This window comes from Ostrinia furnacalis, unplaced genomic scaffold (assembly GCF_004193835.3).
Source record: "Ostrinia furnacalis isolate ACB-3 unplaced genomic scaffold, ASM419383v2 OfSCF7522, whole genome shotgun sequence".
Taxonomy (NCBI): domain Eukaryota; kingdom Metazoa; phylum Arthropoda; class Insecta; order Lepidoptera; family Crambidae; genus Ostrinia; species Ostrinia furnacalis.
The window spans coordinates 282077-301397 of NW_021137761.1; the positions used below are offsets into that span (position 1 = coordinate 282077).

At 40.7% G+C, this 19321-nt stretch overlaps 1 protein-coding gene and 1 long non-coding RNA gene across 12 annotated transcripts in view; both read right to left on the bottom strand.

Moving 5' to 3' along the window:
- Positions 1-2172: 2172 nt before the first annotated feature.
- Positions 2173-19321, bottom strand: part of jar (Myosin heavy chain 95F jaguar) — a 51809-nt gene continuing 34660 nt past the window's right edge. For 6 of the 11 annotated variants that reach the window (XM_028321354.1, XM_028321355.1, XM_028321353.1 and 3 more), the window contains 8 exons: positions 15286-15378; positions 12149-12193; positions 8256-8376; positions 6834-6951; positions 6011-6159; positions 5448-5490; positions 4162-4313; positions 2173-3139 (listed from right to left, as the gene is read on the bottom strand). In XM_028321354.1, coding sequence (XP_028177155.1) covers positions 4162-4313; positions 5448-5490; positions 6011-6159; positions 6834-6951; positions 8256-8376; positions 12149-12193; positions 15286-15378 — 721 coding nt within the window. In that variant the 3' untranslated portion in view covers positions 2173-3139. Of the gene's footprint in view, positions 3140-4161; positions 4314-4807; positions 4897-5447; positions 5491-5967; positions 6160-6833; positions 6952-8255; positions 8377-12148; positions 12194-15285; positions 15379-19321 lie in introns of those variants that run through there. The other 5 variants (XM_028321359.1, XM_028321352.1, XM_028321361.1 and 2 more) reach the window with 5 other exon arrangements.
- On the bottom strand, positions 13316-14874 carry LOC114364977 (uncharacterized). Its single transcript, XR_003656897.1, has 2 exons — positions 14837-14874; positions 13316-14532 (listed from the first exon to the last, which is right to left on the bottom strand). It is a non-coding gene; the product is annotated as an uncharacterized LOC114364977 (long non-coding RNA).

Here is a 19321-nt window from a genome sequence, read left to right on the forward strand (position 1 = left end):
AGGATATTTAAAAGTATGGAATTAAGTATGAATTACTAGTAGTATACTATTTAACATAATGGAATAACGATCATTACTTTCATAAACATTAGGCACAACAAAAATATTATTTGCAAATTAATAATGTAGAATTGTAGAATAACGTCTACCGCTACATAATTATTTTAATCCACAGTCAGACTAGCTATAAATTTAACAAAATATCAGTTTTATCGGAATTAATTAATTTTTGAATCGAGTCGCACGATATCATTCGATGACTTTGCGAATGCAGTACGATGATACGATTACTTTTACGTTGCGGCAATCACTAAAATTCGCTAAAATGACACTAATGACGTTTAAAAAGTGGCACGCTCGGCTTCATACAAATTTTGACACATGCTGCATCTATCCTTATCTGTGGTATAGTTCCAAAATACTGAACTGTCCTACCGATGACATTGACAGCGGGGCGCCACCGTCAATACCGAATCGCTGGTTGAGCTGGTTCCGAAGTTGAACGATGGTAGCGCCCCCCTGTCATTGAGTTTGGCGGGACAGTTCAGCGTGGGTCATCTATAGTAGCTAGGCGGGAAAATAACAACAACATTCTCAAGTGAAATCGATTAGACTATTAATCATGGAGGTATTATCAATTAATCGATAAAAATTGGGGAGCATACGTTATATTTAAATTTACGTGAAAGAAACACTAAACAAACAGGCTTTTATACTTAGTGCTGCTTTTGATTATTAACAACTACTAGCTTTCCGCCCGCGGCTACGCTCGCGTGGAATTTTGTCTGTCACAGAAAAACCGGGATTTATCGCGGCGTCCCTGTTTCAAAAACCGGGATAAAAACTATCCTATGTGCTTTCCCGGTACTCAAACTATATCTATGCCAAATTTAATCAAAATCAGTTCAGTGGTTCTGGCGTGAAAGCGAGACAGACAGACAGAGTTACTTTCGCATTTATAATATTAGTATAGATTTCGTATGATTTTTCTTAAAAGATAATTATGCAGACACTGGAGTTAGTAATTCAATTCTGTACTGTAAAATCTTTTAAACTTCATCATGTCAGCCATAGGACGTCCACTGCTGAACAATAGGCCTCTCCTAATGCTTTCCACGTTGATCGATTGGTAGCGGCCTGCGTCCAGCGCTTCCCTGCTACCTTTACGATGTCGTCGGTCCACCTTGTAGGTGGACGTCCCACGCTGCGCCTTCCGGTACGCGGCCTCCATTCCAGAACTTTGCTGCCCCATCGGCCGTCAGTTCTGCGCACTATGTGCCCTACCCATTGCCACTTCAGCTTGCTAATCCGTCGGGCTATGTCAGCGACTTTAGTTCGTTTACGGATTTCCTCATTTCTGGTTCGATCTCGCAAAGAAACACCAAGCATAGCGCTCTCCATAGCACGCTGTGCAACTTTGAGCTTCTGTATAAGGCCTATACAAGAGTCATAAGTTATCACTGGTAACACACATTGATTGTAGACTTTCGTCTTCAAGCATTGGGGTATTTTGGACGAAAAGATGTTACGTACTTAGTTTCCCGAACGCTGCCCAGCCAAGTTGGATTCGACGATTGATTTCCTTCTCGAAATTGGACCTACCTAGCTGGATCGTTTGTCCGAGGTAGACATACTTGTCAACAATCTCGAGAATTGAGCTCCCAACTGAAACTGGGTAGGGCGCAACATGGATATTCGACATAAGCTTCGTTTTGTCCATGTTCATTTTCAGGCCTACCTGTTGGGAAACTCGATCAAGGTCTTCGAGCATTGTGCCAAGATCTTCCAACGATTCTGCCATGACCACAATATCGTCGGCAAACCGAAGGTGAGTGATGTACTCGCCATTAATGTTTATGCCGAATCCTTTCCATTCCAGGAGCTTGAAAGCGTTCTCCAATGCAGCGGTGAACAGTTTCGGAGATATAACATCTCCTTGCCTAACGCCTCGCTACAGTGGAATCGCCTTATAGAATTGAATTACTAACTCCAGTGTCTTTCAAATTGGAAAAAGTGACCTTAGTCCCGTGGTGGATTTTCTGGTCATACATTGAAATTGCAAACCTATATCACAACTAATAAAGTCTAACAATAGTTTAACATAACTGCACGCTATAAAAAAAGCATACTTACACTTTTAGTTCTAATGCAGAGTAGTCAAATAAAACAAACTTTCAAGTTATTATTTTTATTTGGTAAAGCATAAAAATACACAAATACAGAGGTCACGTACTAACTGCATCAAACTATAAGGCACTTTTAATACAATATGTCTCAAACTGTGAGATATGGGATATAGGGTATTTACATAATTAAATGTAAGTAGCTTGAACTGATTAACATTTAGGTGATTTCATTCTTAAGAAATAAGTAGGTCGAAAAGAACTTTTATTTACTATTTCTACAGATAAGTGCACCTATTTAATTCATAATATGTATTTTTCACTTGTACTATAATTTACTATTGGTACTTTATCAAGTAACCATAAATAATATTTTTTTGTTATTAAAATTTGTAAAAGTAAAGTCTTTTCCCGGAATGTTAATTTGTATTCCAAAGTTTAAGGCACTTCGGGACAATACTGATTGTTAAATTGTACATAATACAAAAAATAGCAGCTCTCCAGTCTTACATAATGACAAGGAATGCTTGGAATAAATACTATATTTCTCCTACAAAAACCTTAAATATAACCTGAATACCTCTCAAAATAATCACAGTTTACAAAATTAAACAAAGCATTTCATTTAAATTACATCTATCACTAAAACAGTTTAACTACACTGTATGTACTCGTTTAATGTGCATTTTAAATGATTACATTAGGACTTTTTTCACATAAATGTAGGCACGTGTGAATTTAATTTATTCTACTTATTACATATCATATTTTTTTGCTTTTGTAAATATATTATTTTTATATAGCTACCTCTGTCTACTATACGTGTTTTTTACGGTGGAACATTCTCGAATAAAATATATTGCACTAACATAATGTAGGAACCCGCGAAGGCACGTAACAAAGCACTTTGTATCTTATTTGTATGGAATTTTGAGACGAAATTCGTCGGCAGCGAACGTATACGTTTGTTTCGATGGCGCGTATTCTGCAAGTTGTTGCTTGGAATGTTTGGGTATCTGTAAACAATAAATTAATAAAGTATAATTATTGTGGACGTAATAAATGGTTGTTTATATTATTTACTCGTTTGTAAATTATCATCTGCATTGAAGGGATTCAGAGAAGTAGATGCTTAGCATTGAACTCGTTTAATTTTATTTATTTTCTAAAAAAATACTTTTAATCCGTCAATTATCAAGAAATATTTGACACGTATATTTCATTTGTCAATCAAACAAGTAATGACAAAATTATGGTGCGTTAAAGTTCCGCGTGACGTAACAAAGTGCGTTTTATCTCTTTCAGTTTTCATTAGTTTGAAGTAGTGAAAAATACGTGTCGAGTATTTTTTGATAGGTTAACTGACAGGCTAATTAAAACTCTTCTTTCCGAGCGGCGCAAGACCGTCTTTGTGGAAATCCTTGGGGGAGGCCTTTGTCCAGCAGCGGACGTCTTTCGGCTGAAACGAACGAACTATTTATTGCTGCTTCTTCTCAGCACTGGCCCATTTATTGTCCCAAAGCAGTGGTAGGGTTAATACTGGGACGTGTAAAAGTGCTTTTTAAAGCCTATTTGCAAAAATAAATGAGTTTTATGAGTTTTTACCCGACTGCGCCAGAAGGAGGGTTATGTTTTCGAGTGTATGATCGATAGCACGGCCTACAGCTTAAACGGCTTGACTGATTTTAGCGTGAGAGGTGTCATTAGATTCGTCTTAGAGAGTCAGGCGATTATCACACTGCGCCGCGCTCCGCGTGATTTCATATAAAAAATCCCGCGCGCAGACGCGTTGTCAGTGTTTTCTATACAAACTGAAACTGAGGTACTTCCATACAATGATTAAATCTGTCGTCCCGCGTACCGCGGCGGAGCGCGGCGCAGTGTGATAATCGCCTGACACTGGCTATATTAAAATTGAAAAAAAAAAAAAAAAAAAAAAACCATAATGTCTTAAAAAAAAATTCTTTTTCCAAAAGAGTGGGGTATGGGGTTCGAGTGGGGTATCAAAATAATTTAGTTTTCTGGTTTATTTATTTACCTAGCGCGCGCGCAGGTCGGGCGGCACGTATGGCGCGCCGGCGTGGCGCGCCCACTCGCGCTCGAACTCGTGCTCGAGGATCTCGGCGCCGCGCTTGCGCGTCAGACCCGTCTCCTCCAGGCTGAGTTCGCACATCTGCATGTCGTCCACGCCTGAAATGAGCGATTGTTTAGCTCACAGAGCATGGATGGAACGATTCCATGCTATGTGGTTTAGCATATGACATTGGGGTAAGGGCTATTTTGCAAAAATAAAATACACATCGTAACATCTGCATGTCGTCCACGCCTCCAATAATCGCGGTTATTTAGTTGGGATAAGAGTTATTTTGCAAAAACAAATTGGCTGTCGATTGTCAAACATCTGCATGTCGTCCACGCCTGCAATAAACGACCTTATTTAGTTGGGATAAGGTTTAATTTTGCAAAAACGAAATACGTAACTTTAACATCTGCATGTCGTCCACGCCTCCAATAATCGCGGTTATTTAGTTGGGATAAGAGTTATTTTGCAAAAACGAAATACGTAGTTGTTAAACATCTGGATGTCGTCCACGCCTGCAATAAACATGGTTATTTAGTTGGCATAAGGGTTATTTTGCAAAAACGAAATAGGTAATTGTTAAACAACTGCATGTCGTCCACGCCTGCAATAAACACGGTTATTCAGTGATGATAAAGTTTAATTTGTAGAAACGAAATACGTAATTGTTAAACATCTGCATGTCGTCCACGCCTGCAATAAACGACCTTATTTAGTTAGGATAAGGTTTAATTTATAGAAACGAAATACACGTCGTATTAAGCCCGGTTGCGTATATAGAAATGCTACTTTAGTACGTCTCCATCAGCAGAGATAAACACGCGTAAATGCTGCTCCACCAATATGTTTGAGGCTGACGTACTGCAGTAGGATTTCTAGCACTTGAATCACAGAATTGTTCTAGAAAATATTATTAAATACGTCTCTCTATGCAGAAATATCCTAGACTGCATCCCACTTAACATCAGGTGCGATTGTGGTCAAATACCTGCCTTGTTATGCATAAAAAAAAAACGGGCGTCAGGTCCTCGAGTTATAAACCCCGCCCACTGCCTACTTGTGACGTCAGCAGTACTAGCGTCTTATCCGGGTGCAGTTCCATCTGCCGCGCCACGTACTGCCCGTCGAATGATGAAAAGCCTGGTTTTCGGATTCCTCTATTCACTATTGGAGAACTTTTCTGATGATGCAACGAGCCTCAGTTCCACGAGCTATGTGCCCTGCCCACTTGTGACGTCACTCACCGGCCTGCAGCAGGACGGGCGTCTTGTCCGGGTGTAGCTCCATCTGCCGCGCCACGTACTGCCCGTCGAATGATGAAAAGCATGGTTTTCGGATTCCTCTATTCACTATTGGAGAACTTTTCTGATGATGCAACGAGCCTCACTTCCACGAGCTATAAGCCTCGCCCACTGCCACTGTGACGTCACTCACCGGCCTGCAGCAGGACGGGCGTCTTGTCCGGGTGTATAGTCTGGTCGCCGAGCACGTAGAATTTTGTCCAATGACTCCAAGCTACCTTATCGCTCGCGCGTAATTGTATTGCTGTCGCGACTGTGCGACGGGCGCCCGCAGTGAGTGTGCGAGCGCGACAGCAACATAATTACCCGCGAGCGATAAGGATGGATAGCTTGGGGTCATTGGACAAAATTCTACGTGCTCGGAGACCGGGCTTTAGCTCCATCTGCCGCGCGACGTACTGCCCGTCGAAGTGCGCGTACCACCAGCCGCGCCGGTCGGCCGCGTCGCTGTGACGTCACTCACCGGCCTGCAGCAGGACGGGCGTCTTGTCCGGGTGTAGCTCCATCTGCCGCGCCACGTACTGGCCGTCGAAGTGCGCGTACCACCAGCCGCGCCGGTCGGCCGCGTCGCTGGTGGTGCGAACGAAGGGAATGCGGAAGTAGCGGTGCCTCGCGCCTAGTATCTCGCCCTTTTGCGGCATGCGGGGCGTTTTGGCTGGAAAATTAATTACAGATCTTTACGTCATCATGTAAAGCCCGGTCTGTAAGCACGTAGAATTTTATCCAATGACCCCAAGCTACCCATCCTTATCGCTCGCGCGTAATTATATTGCTGTCGCGACTGTGCGACGGGCGCCCGCAGTGAGTGTGCGAGCGCGACAGCAACATAATTACACGCGAGCAATAAGGATGGGTAGCTTGGGGTCATTGGACAAAATTCTACGTGCTCACAGACCAGACTATAGTTTGATCTCCTCTGCAGGGCAACGCAACTTAACGAGACTTTACCAAGAACAAAGTTATGCAGAATTTAGCCTACACATTCCACGCTAGACGGGTTGCGGAGGCTGTAAGTTGTTAATGACAACCACGGAGGGAGTGAAGGAAGAAATATGAGTACATTAGACCTCCTTAATCCGTCTGGTAATCGTGGAAAGTGTCCTATAATGTGTAGGCTAAGTAATTAATTTGCTTCCAGAAAATTTAAGACAATATGCTCCTCCCGTGAAGACTAAATGTAGAGTGATACGATACGATTTCGTTCTGGTATTTTAGTAGAAGTTTCAAATGATCCGATGACACGTATTTCTCATGAAATGGCTTAGACCTTTATTTATTTTGAACTTTAGTGCGATAACATAAGGTTCTAAACTAGTGTCAGTGTGTTACCAGCATCCATGATGGACTGCGGCGCGCGCTCCTGCTCGGCCATGGTGGTCTTGCGCGCGTTCTTCGCCTTCCACGCGTGGTACACCTTCAGGCGGCGGTGGAACTCGTGCCGGCACGCCTGGAGGAAATATGGAACATAGTTTTATAGTAGGTAGGTGGCATCCCTATCGGTTTTCTACAGGCTAAACGTCGGAGAATGTGCGAAAGAATTACACAAACTAATAGACAGTTTGACACCATACGAAACCACAACTGTTTTAAAAAGACTTCATTCTGGTCTTAAAAACCTAATTTATTTTAAATTACCTGTAAATTTCGATTTTTGTTCGAATTGTAATTGAAAAAAAAAAAAAGTAGTTTAATTGGGTTGACAAAATAGTGACGTCACTTGCTTGTAGTGCCATACAAAATCTATGGGAGAGTTTCGTTTTGACAGTTTTAAAAAGTACGTCAATTGACTGTGGTGTCAACATGTCTATTCCACCAGCCCCCTTCCATCATCGGGGAACCAGACGCAGGTTAGCGTACCGTCCCTATATTGTTGACATTCCACCAGCTCGCACTAAACGTTTCGATGACTCTTTTATAAGGCGAACAGCTAGGGACTGGAATTCTCTGCCTGCCTGTCTTTCCCGAAGACTATAATCTGGACATTTTCAAGGCGAGAGTGAATAGGCACTTACAGGGCGGATATGTACCATCCTAGACTGCATCCCACTTAACATCAGGTGAGACTGTGGTCAAATAACTGCCTTGTTATGCATAATAAAAAAAATAGTAACAGGCCTAATGCCCGATGATTATAATACAACAAACAGGATTCAAAATACACTAGGCAACTAACTACGTTGCCCAAAATAAACCAAAGAGAGAGTCATGCCCGTTTTCATCTTCAATCCCTAATTTTTAAGCGACCTCTATGAAATTACAATAGGGGTCACTTAAAAATTGGGGATTGATATAAAAACGGGCGTCTATCAAACAGCTGCAAAACAAATCCTTAGGTCTGTCTGTAACGAACAGCAAGTGGATGATATCCTACGTCACTTTATCTGTCACTGTGGACCTTGTACAGTTGTAATAAGAGCGCTTTTGCGTCAAATATTATTACGTATATGTTTTTGTTGGAATATAGCATCTATGACAACTACATACGATTGATTATTCCAGAGTAAATACAAATTAGTAGTAGGTCATCTTCATAGAAACGCACGGGGGCGGTTTGTGAGCGCGCCAACACGTATGCGGCGCGCACGCACACACTGACAAAATTTAGCGGGGAGCTAGTCGTGGTTGCGCCGAATTTTGTCAGTGTGTGCGTGCGCGCCGCATACGTATATTGGCGCGCTCACATACAAACCGCGCTCGGTGCGTTTCTATGAAGATGACCTACTCATTTGTATTTACTCTGATTATACTGACCTCCAGTAGCTCGATGTCGCACGAAGTGTTGATGGTGTCGCGTAGTTCGGAGTACTTCCACTTGGACAGGTCATACTTCTGCTTGCCCTGCATGGCTTGCTGCATGCGAACGCGTTCCGATCTACGCACATTTTGTGAAAACTTGTAGTTTTGGTTATGAAAGTTTGGTTGTGTACAACTTTAGGTGGAATTGTGTAAAGCAATCGTAATCATTTGACAGTTCATAACGTACGATAAAGTCAGATAAACACAGCGTTTGACTGAATAATCGTACGTTATGAACTGTCAAATGATAACGATTGCTTTACACAATTCCACCTCTGATCGCGCTAACTTGGCACCTTGTTGGAATTCTCACCCGCACACCTCTACGCGTTCGTCCCGTCCGTACCAGAGCGAAGGCGTGACGTCACGGGTGTGAGGTGTGCAGTTAACTCGACCGGGTTATACGTTTTAATTTCCAACTTTAGTTTTGGCAAAAGAACCGTCTCGATAAATTATTTGAAAATCATTCTATCTACTAAAATACTCAATGTAAGTAAGTACTTGATATTTGTTTTGTTGTCAATTGACTTTATTTAATATTGTATTGCGTGATAGAGCATTGATAAGCTGATAAATCAAGCTATTATTGCATTATCGCGTGCCAATGTGTATGCATTGAAACATAGATTTCTTGTTACTAAAACGAAATCATTTTAAATTAATTAATTAACAAACCAAATAATTAAGCACGAAAACAAATATTAGCACATTTTTAATAAGTTACTAGCTTTCCGCCCGCGGCTTCGCCCGCGTGGAATTTTGTCTGTCACAGAAAAATTTTATCGCGCGCGTCCCTGTTTCAAAAACCGGGATAAAAACTATCCTATGTTCTTTCCCGGGACTCAAACTATCTCTATGCCAAATTTCATCAAAATCGGTTGCGAGGTTTAAGCGGGAAAGCGTAACAGACAGACAGACAGACAGACAGACAGACAGACAGACAGACAGACAGACAGACAGAGTTACTTTCGCATTTATAATATTAGTTGGGATAAGGACACGTAAGTAATATTTTAACACCACACGTATTAACTAATAAATACTTTAGTGATTAACTAAACTACGAAACAATTACCTGTTTAATTTTCTACACTAATACTGTATATTATTTACATGCATCAAACGTGGCTCTGGATTATATTAATGCAATAGCTAAACTTATACAAAGTCTCACTTCTCTATTGGGCGCTGAAAAGAAATATTGACCAAGGCCGTTTTTGATGCAGTGTGTTTAGTGCGAGTTTGCATTGTACGTCGTCGCTAGCGAGTGCATCAAAAAATCTATGAAGATTTTAGTTCTTAAAAGTATCCGCTAGGGACGCTGTACAATCCGTCATACGTTTCATGTCATTTTTTACGCAGTCGCTAGCGAAAACATTTGTTGTAAACTCGCACTAAGGCCCCCTGAAGACTAACCGTAGTTCTACACGAATAAAAGACCCTGTGAAAGTTTAACCATTGCATGTTTATCCCTTTATATCACTTGCAGTATTGCAGTCTCATGCCTTTGCTACTGTTAATACACAACTAAAAACTAAACACAAATCCGTGCATACAGTAGAAGAGGGAAGCTGGGAAGTTAGCACAGTTAGTAGGTGTCAGTAAGGGTCCCCTTTCAATGCGACAATATGGCTTGAAATTTTATGTAACGAATCAGGATAGTCGTGGAATTCTCTATTTGTCTCCCTCACTCCTATTAGCAGTATAAAAGGAAAAAGAACAGTGACGGAAAAAGTCGATTAACGGTCTTTTGTTCCTGGATCCGATACGAATTATTTACCAGAGCCTAAATTCGTAAAGCTTTTTCCATCTAATAAATATTTTTACGAATTAGAGGCCTGTTGGTTGATTTCAAATGCAAAACTAGAAAGCAAATATTCAAAATTAGCTTCTTTAGTTTTATACATTTAGATTAAACTTTGTAGCTACTCGGAAAGCATAGACGCTAAAGCCCAGTCCGTGAGCACGTAGAATTTTGTCCAATGACCCCAAGCAACCCATCCTTATCGCTCGCACGTAATTATATTGCTGTCGCGACTGTGCGACGGGCGCCCGCAGTGAGTGTGCGAGCGCGATAGCAACATAATGAGGATCATTTCGATTTTTAGCTGTGAATGCAGATTTATAGGGCTACGAAATCCTTAATATACAGTCCAAAAATTTTTGTTCTACGACAAAAATTGACGAAGTTATGGCCAAATTACTAAAAAAGTTCACTGACCGCCCGGCGCGGGAACGATGATGTCACTATATCCGATCCGAACGCTGCCGGCGTACTGCGTGGATAGAAAATATTTTTTTCTAGCCAAACTGTCAGTTTTAGAGAAAAACTTGTAATAACATTTATTCATCAGAATAAAGTAAGCTATCGATAGGTAATTTTAAAAAATAGAATTGTGAAAAATATCGCAAAAAATCCATACGCTCATACGATTCAATGGAACGCGGAGACGCGATTGGGGTCTCCGCGGTGGTATATTTGGCGATTTATTCAAATAAAGTGTTCATAAGTGTTGTTAGTCATATCTTCTTCCAAGTAAAATATAAAAATGTATAAGTATTAATTTATTTACTTCTAACAATAAGGTATAGCTGAGGCAGATACACTCTGCCTACAGTGCCTAGGCTACAAGCAAGACATTGCTATGAAGATCATTTCGATGTACACGCGTGTTTTCCGTGGGAGAGCCACGCTTCGGCATGAATGGGCCGGCTCGACCGGAGTGATACCACGGCCTCACAAAAAACCGGCGTGAAGCAGCGCTTGCGCTGTGTTTCGCCGAGTGAGTGAGGATACCGGAGGCCCAATTGGGGGGGAATGGGATTTAAAAGGTTGGCAGCGCACTTGTGACTTCACTGATGTTGCGGGTGTACATGGGCGACGGCAATTGCTTACCATCAGGTGATCCGTCTGCTCGTTTGCCTCCTATCACATAAAAAAAAAAAAACGCAATACCTACCTGTTATTTAGTTTTTCTGAGTTTAACCTACGTACCTACTTATCTATTCGCCGTTCCCATGGGCGGGCCAGCTGCTGCAGGAAAGGACAGCTGCTCCCTCCTGGAAATTATATGATCTTAGCCTAGAAGCTCTGGGTATGACTCCCCCGCCCCCCTCCTCTCCCCAGGTCATAAACTGGGCATGACTTCCCCCTCGGCCAGAAGTTGGGTANCTAGGCCAGAAACTGGTTATTAGCACTCATATTATGTATTATTATGTTCAATACAAACAATCATAAAGTTACACTCACCCCAACCGCGTCTCCGCATTCCATCGAATCCTATGAAAATGTGGTCTTTGGACATAGCGATACTTATTTTTCACAATTTTTATTTTTAAAAATTACTGATCGATGGGTTACTTTATTTTAATGAATAAATGTTATTAAAAGTTTTTTTCTAAAACTGATAGTTTTGCTGGAAAAAAATATTTTCCATCCCAATAGTACGTCGGCTGCGCTCGATTCGGATATAATGACGTCACGCGGCCCTGCGTACGTTGACTTTTAGCGGCAAAAACGGCCTATGTTTATTACTTAATATCTTCGTAAGTAATGGTCCGATTTGGATAATTCAAAAAGATATATCTTTCTTATGTCTTAAAGATTAACGTAGATACTAGTTTTATTGCATTTTCTACAACAGTACTGATCCTCATTACGCGCGAGCGATAAGGATGAGTAGCTTGGGGTCATTGGACAAAATTCTGCGTGCTCACGGACCAGGCTTTAGTAATCCTCACCAAATCTTAGGGTCTGAAAGATAGTGTTTCACCGAGTAAACCATAATTGAGCATTGAAAGGGGGCGTCAAGAAGGCGGCGTGCAGAGTAACGTGATCGTGTGGGTACCTGTTCAACTTATTCTCCCCGTTCACTGAGTCCATTGTGGGGAAACTGTGCAAACATACCACAATATTACTCGACGCTGTTCACAGCTTCGGAGCTTAATTCAACCGGACCGAGCATAGAGGCTTGTTATGAATAGAAATAGTCATTAAACTACAAGGGGGCGTGGCTTAATAAGCCAAAGTATTATCTACAGACAACGGCACGTCAAAGAAAAACCTGGCATCTTAAACAGTACACCTCTTAAATAGTACAAGGGTCGATATTCTGCCAGAACATGAACAAGTTTCAACAATTATTTCAGAGTTGTGAAGCTAGAAATAATTTAAGGTTTATTATTTCTATTCATAACAAAAATAATCCCTGATTAATAAGAGGATCTTTTCCATATTTTTTTTAATTTGCAAGAAATATGGCGAGTACATAAGTTATTTAGTGTATTTAAGACCCTTTTATTAAGAAAAGGATTAATCAAATCAGCCTTTTTTGACGAAACTGAAAACGATAAATATGGCTCGTTCATAAGCTATTTACAAGAAGAAATATCGCGGTCCCGGTGTGCTATAACGTTAAATATTACAGTGTTTTATTTTATATTATTAAATTTTCTCGAATTATAAAGGTACGGCTTGTAGCTCAAATACCTTAGGAATTTAACGAAACCTGTATGAGTCGCTTCACAGTCGTATAAAAACGCATAATGAAAATCATCAAATGTGAAAGAATAAATTATTGCAAATTTTTTTATACATAGAAGCGCAATATTGAACGACTGGCAGCAGTAAACTTGATCTAGGTTTGAAATCTAGGAAAGATTTTATTTGCCTAGATTTCTCTTGGACTGTATCCTTGGACGAATAAACCACTGGACACGAAACCTACAAGATTTCTAAGGAAACACGATCAACCACTTTTTGCGGGGGGAGAGGTTTGACAATTGTCAAATAATGACATTTAGTGCTGGGAAAAGATCGTAAATTTTTATCGATAGTTATGTAAATGAATGAATGAATGAACCTAACGAGATAAATGAATTATGGATTGATTTAATATTGAAAGACTATAATTAATTATTGTATCGTGTTTATTATAATGCCATTGGTAAATCATAGGTACAAATAATATTACAAATTATTCATATAGGTAGGTAACTAGGTGAAATATTTTTTGGCTGTGTTATCATTATCAAATTCGTAAAGCAATAAACAAGTAATATTCTGTTACGATCGACTGCTAACTAGGTTTTGGTCTCAACAAATGTTATAATCTGTCTCACGTCACGGACAAAAGTTTCATCAATAGCCTATTTCTATACATTTCATGAAACACAATTTGATAACATTATGACAATGTATTGCTTTGTAGCGCTTGCAGTACGGATGCACTATCTGAGAATATTTAATTCTTATCTAATGTTGTTGATATTCTTATGTTTAGGTCATTCGAGAAGACCTCCTAGTACTTATTTCAGTTTTGAAGACGTCGGTATATCCTAACTTCATTGATTCCAGAGCAATTTCGCGTTTCCGCTGTAAGCTGGATATTATCTTTGGTCGAAGATGTGTACACAGGGTACCTATCCTGTTGATGAGGGGTATTTCTTTTAGGGTTTTGTGCAGAATCGCGGAATATCCTGTCTCCTTGTTTTGCTTTCATAGATCGTTTCCTTTAAGTCTTAGAGTGGGTGCTTGTGCTTCCTCCTGAATAATGAGGTCTAAATGTCTGAGATTCAGAAAGAAGTCAAGTGATGCCGATAGAGTGGTTCTCATACAACCCATGGCCGCTATGTTTGCTAGGCACTATGCATGTTGTCGATATGACTTGCCCAGTTCAATTTATTGTCAAGGGAGATGCTCAGATATTTCACCTGTGTTGGTTTTGTTTTGAAAAGTTCAGTGGCCTAATTCACGTATCTTGACAGTCAAGATCTCTCTGATGTTCAGAAGTCGTCCCATTGAAAAACAGTTGATGACAGGATGGACCAAATCAAGTTCCAACCACCCCGGTATTTCACTAAACGTGAGGGGATGACACAGATCTAAAAGGTTCCACCTCGGTATTGCATACCGAAAATAAAACCTGTTAATGAAATAAAAAATAATAATTGTAGTCATTTGGCGTATTTTTGTGATGACATTATTAATATTTAGATGCAATGAAAAGTTTAAATTGTATGTTCCATCTGTGTGGATCTCATCATCTTTTGTTTCATGTGACTAAAATAAAGCCAAAAAATCAATCAACATCAAAAATATTTTATTCAAATTTGACCAGTATTTTGATGTACAACATATTTCAAAAAAGGTGTAATTATTACTTACATTTACTGGTGTGCTTGTTTTGTATGTTCCATCTATGTCTATCTCATAATCTTTTGTTTCATGTGACTAAAATTATCAAAACAAAAAAATCTATCAAAATCTAAAATTAATTTGAATAATTTCAGTTTCAGTTTGTTTGGTATATCGATAAACTTATCGACATTTTTCAAGCCCTTTACGTCATAAAAAATGAGATGTGAATGAATGAATGAAACCTATAATCCAACCAAATTAAATATGCTACATGTTTTAAGCATTTACATGTACAATGAGTACTTTTTAAAATGACGTAATCATATTTTGTTTACATATCAAATTTTATTTATTTTACGAAAAAATAGCTACTATAATAGGTTTAAAATGTACTTACGCGTGATAAGAAACATTTCTTGTCTGACAGGAATAATTTTTGCAATAAAGTACGGCGCATTTACCCATTTTTCGTGATATTTTTACTCTTCGAGAGCTGGCGTCATACTGACAAAGTGACAACCTGACAACATTTACCATGGCTAATTTAGCCATGGTAAGTGCTAGCGGGGTAAAGACGAAAACGTCACTCGTTACGCGTCCAGTGGTTTATTCGTCCAAGACTGTATCTCTCGGGGCAACAAGATTTCTTTCAGTCACTTGTAAATTCAAATTCAAATGATTTAGGTATTTCTTAAAATATGGTACAGTGATAAGGTATAGACGTGTGTTTTTTAATATTGTTTATAAACAATTTGAGCTACGAGCCGTACTTTTGAAACGTAACGTCATGTTTTCGTAAAAATTGCTAGGTCTTTGTACACGTGAATGTTTAAACAATTTGTATACCTTCTAAGCTGGGGCGGAGATCCTTCGACGTGTCCGTTCGTTTCCTTCGCAAGTCGCACAGCCATTTCGTGGTCTCTTCTTTCTTGTTCTAACCTGCGATTAAATGAACAGAATTTTGTTATCATCAGTGTTTTTAATTTAATATTCTAAATATTGTATTAATTTACCGTTCAAAAGATAACGCTAATTTAAAGTTAGACGGCTTTTTTTTAAATTCTTATATCCGTATTAGCTTTTTCATATCACATTTTACCAATAAACACGCTCAAGTATCATTACTGAATTAAATCTTAACGGTTATATGACAACAACTAGTCCCTATCGGAGATTAAAGCTACTAGGCTAAGCTCTCCGCTTCCGCAATCCTCTAGTGAATGTCCGTCACGTCAATATTTTGCCTGGACAATTTAGACTTTTATTGGTTGAGGTTTTATTGACGGTCAAACTGTACTGGCCATACAAGAGTTAAAGCGGTGAGATCTAGAGTTGAGAGTAGTCCCGTGTCAACATTTTGCTGTATGGTGGTGTTATACAGGCCGCTATCAACCGGGCGATGTGGAAATTATTGGGGGAGCCTATGTTCAGCAGTGGACGTCCTGTGGCTGCAGGAGTTGCAGCGGTGGGATCGAGAAGCGTTTCTGTGTTACCTATACCAGGCCTGTTCATCTCCGCGAGTTTACATCGAAAACAAAACACGCACGATGGCCCACCTACAGGATACTATTCGACAAGGCCTCACATACGAGCGAACATTGACTCGCGCACGCGTATTCTTGTGTATGATGGAAGAAAATAAAGAAAATGGTGTACTAAATACTGTGCAGTATTTAACTACCTAAATAATAATAAAAACAAAGAATGTACTTTTTTAANAAAAAAAAAAAAAAGTAGATCTCCAGCGACATTATCGAGCACGACCGATACAGCTTGGAAGGAGTACTTGAGCGCGGGCCTCCGCAAGTCTCCGCAGCCTTCAGAGGGCTTACACTTGGCGAAGCCCTCCCAAATGGCGCTAACGACCTAGGCGAGAGGAGTTGTGTCGAAACACTTGCAAATGCATCTAGTAATTCTTATCACAGTGTCATCTCAAAACTTAGCCACAAGAGTGGCGTTGTCAGCAGCATTCATTAAATCCTCCTGCGTGCAGTTGCTCGGGCACTCAGGGCATGACATCAGGTGCTTCATCGACTGGGGAACAAAACCGCACCTGCACTCCATGTTTAAGCCATCCAAGAATCCCCACCTGACCAGATTGTCCTTACTACGGCCAACCTGCGTACGAAGTCTATTTTAAAGACTTCCAGATAAGCCATTCTGACAGACTGGACGGGAGGTGTCGTAGTGATGCACTCGCTAATGTTTCTAATAATCTTACCGTTGACTTCTTTAAAGTACGTGAGCAGGTCTCCAGCCACATTATCAAGTACAACCGACACAGCTTGGAAGGAGTACTTGAGCGCGGCCCTCCGCAAGTCTCCGCAGCCTTCAGAGGGTTTACACTTGGCGTAGCCCTCCCAAAGGGCGCTGACGGATTGCACGGGAGGTGTTGTAGTGATGCTTTCGAGGAGGGCGTCGATGTTTGAGAACATACTCCTGGGATGCAGAGAAAAATAAGATATTTTTTAATGTCTTAAATATTTTAGTCGATCTAAGTTTTATGCCTTAGGGCGTTGAAATTATCACTGTCTCAGGATTTCGCAACAAAAACACCTTTATAACGATAAACAGATATGTATTTAGGGTAGTGTTCGATTAAAACTAGAAGAAAGATTCATATTTGTCAGAAGTTAAAAGTGCCCCTCTAATAAATCCAAGCTCACTCTAAAGCCCGGTCCGTGAGCACGTAGAATTTTGTCCAATGACCCCTAGCTACCCATCCTTATCGCTCGCGCGTAATTATATTGCTGTCGCGACTGTGCGACTGGCACCCGCAGTGAGTGTGCGAGCGCGACAGCAACATAATTACGCGCGAGCGATAAGGATGGGTAGCTAGGGGTCATTGGACAAAATTCTACGTGCTCACGGACCAGACTATACCTAATTGATCGAAATAAATGGCAGCACATTATTGGGAATGTCAACCCCGCGTAACGGGATAAGACGAGGCAGAAGAAGACTTAAACGTACCTCAAAGTGTCATTCCTGTCAGTCCCTTCAAACAGCCCAGCGGCATACTTCCACGCGCCGACTATCGTCAACGGCGCATCAGTTCTGGATTCGTTGACCAGCTCAAGCACTAATTCCTTTATCAGGGTCGTATCTTCCACCAGCGCGTCGAAGGTTGACGAGAATTGCAGGAACACGTGCGGACCGAAGGCTGTGCTGTTCCATGTACTGGCATTCTGGAAGTTAAAATTGTTTATTAGTATTGGGGCAAGTACCATTTACACCTTGTCACTATATCATTTCAGGATAACGTAATAGACCGGTGTTGAAAAGTGGCAGTAGAAATTAAATCATCAACATTTAAAGGGATGGCTTGTATAAAATATCTGACCTAAGTAATTTAACTAATGTTTTATACTTCGGCCGATTCTGAAGAAAGGAATTTAAAATCTTAGCTGGAATTCCATGATAATGTCGGTCGCGCAGATGCTACACGGCCAGGTCGACTCACCGTTCATTAGGGAGACGATTGGCTGCAGCTTTAGGAGAGTTACTAACAGTATACTCGGCAGCTGTGACAGCTTCTTTAGAGCCGGCCGATAGTTGTAGAACGTCGGTCACGCTGCTACCACATGGCCAGGCAGGTTCGGTGTTCATTAGGGAAGCGATTGGCTACAACTTTCTTACTAACAGTATACTCACGTATAAGGAAATGTGTCTGTCCTTCACAAACTCCGCCCACTCGTCCTGCAGTCCGTTGTCGACACAGATGGCGCGCTCGGCAGCTGTGACAGCTTCTTTAGAGCCGGCCGACAGTTAAATTGTAATACGTCAGTCACGCTGCTGCTACACGACCAAAGCCTACTCACCGTTCATTACGGGACTATTCCCACCTCTCGTTCTCACCGCTGCAACTCCTGTGTAACCAGGATCTACAGCTTGACCGCCAATAAGAACCAAACCAGTAAAAGTCAAGTTCGCCTATAATAGTATACTCACGTATAACGAAATGTGTCTGTCCTTCACAAACTCCGCCCACTCGTCCTGCAAGCCGTTGTCGACACACATGGCGCGCTCGGCAGCTGTGACAGCTTCTTTAGAGCCGGCCGATAGTTGTAGAACGTCGGTCACGCTGCTACCACATGGCCAGGCAGGTTCGGTGTTCATTAGGGAGATGATTGGCTGCAGCTGTAGGAAAAAATACATTAATAAATCTGCCCCAAATGACGACAAGTATGTAGTATGTTTATTTATTTATTAGGTACACCAACAAAGTCACATACATAATACAGTTCATACATTTTAACATGTATGTTAGCAAAAATAATGTATACACCCGAGAATTCCCAGGTTATTCAAAAGCAGGACATTTATGGCCCGTTTTCACCATCAATCCCTAATGTTAAGTGATACATAATATGGTAACACATAAGGGGTCATCCATAAAGTACGTCACACGTAAAGAGGGGGGGAGGGGGTTGACAAAGTGTGACATGGTGTGACAAGGGGTGGGAGGGGTCCTAAATTTCGTGACATCACATTTCAATTGTTTCAAATATTTGATATAATGTTGATTTCATAAAAAAAAGTACTTAATTTTAAAGGAAATAAAACTAATTTCGGAACTGCTGCTAATTTAATAATTTTTCGATGTGAAATTGCAAAACATGTGACGTCACACTAGGGAGGGACGGAGGGGGGGTCAAAAAATCATGAAAGTGACGTACTTTATGGATGGCCCCTAACAGGATTTTTTTTTTCAGAGGGATCACTTAAAAATTATGGATTGATGGTGAAAACGAGCATTAGGCTGGGTTGCACCGTCTTACTTTAACTTTCACAAACGTCAAAATCTGTCAAACTCCATACAAAAAGCACCGGTTATCGTTATAGTTACGGTAAAAGTCAGGTTGTGCAACTCAGCCTTAAT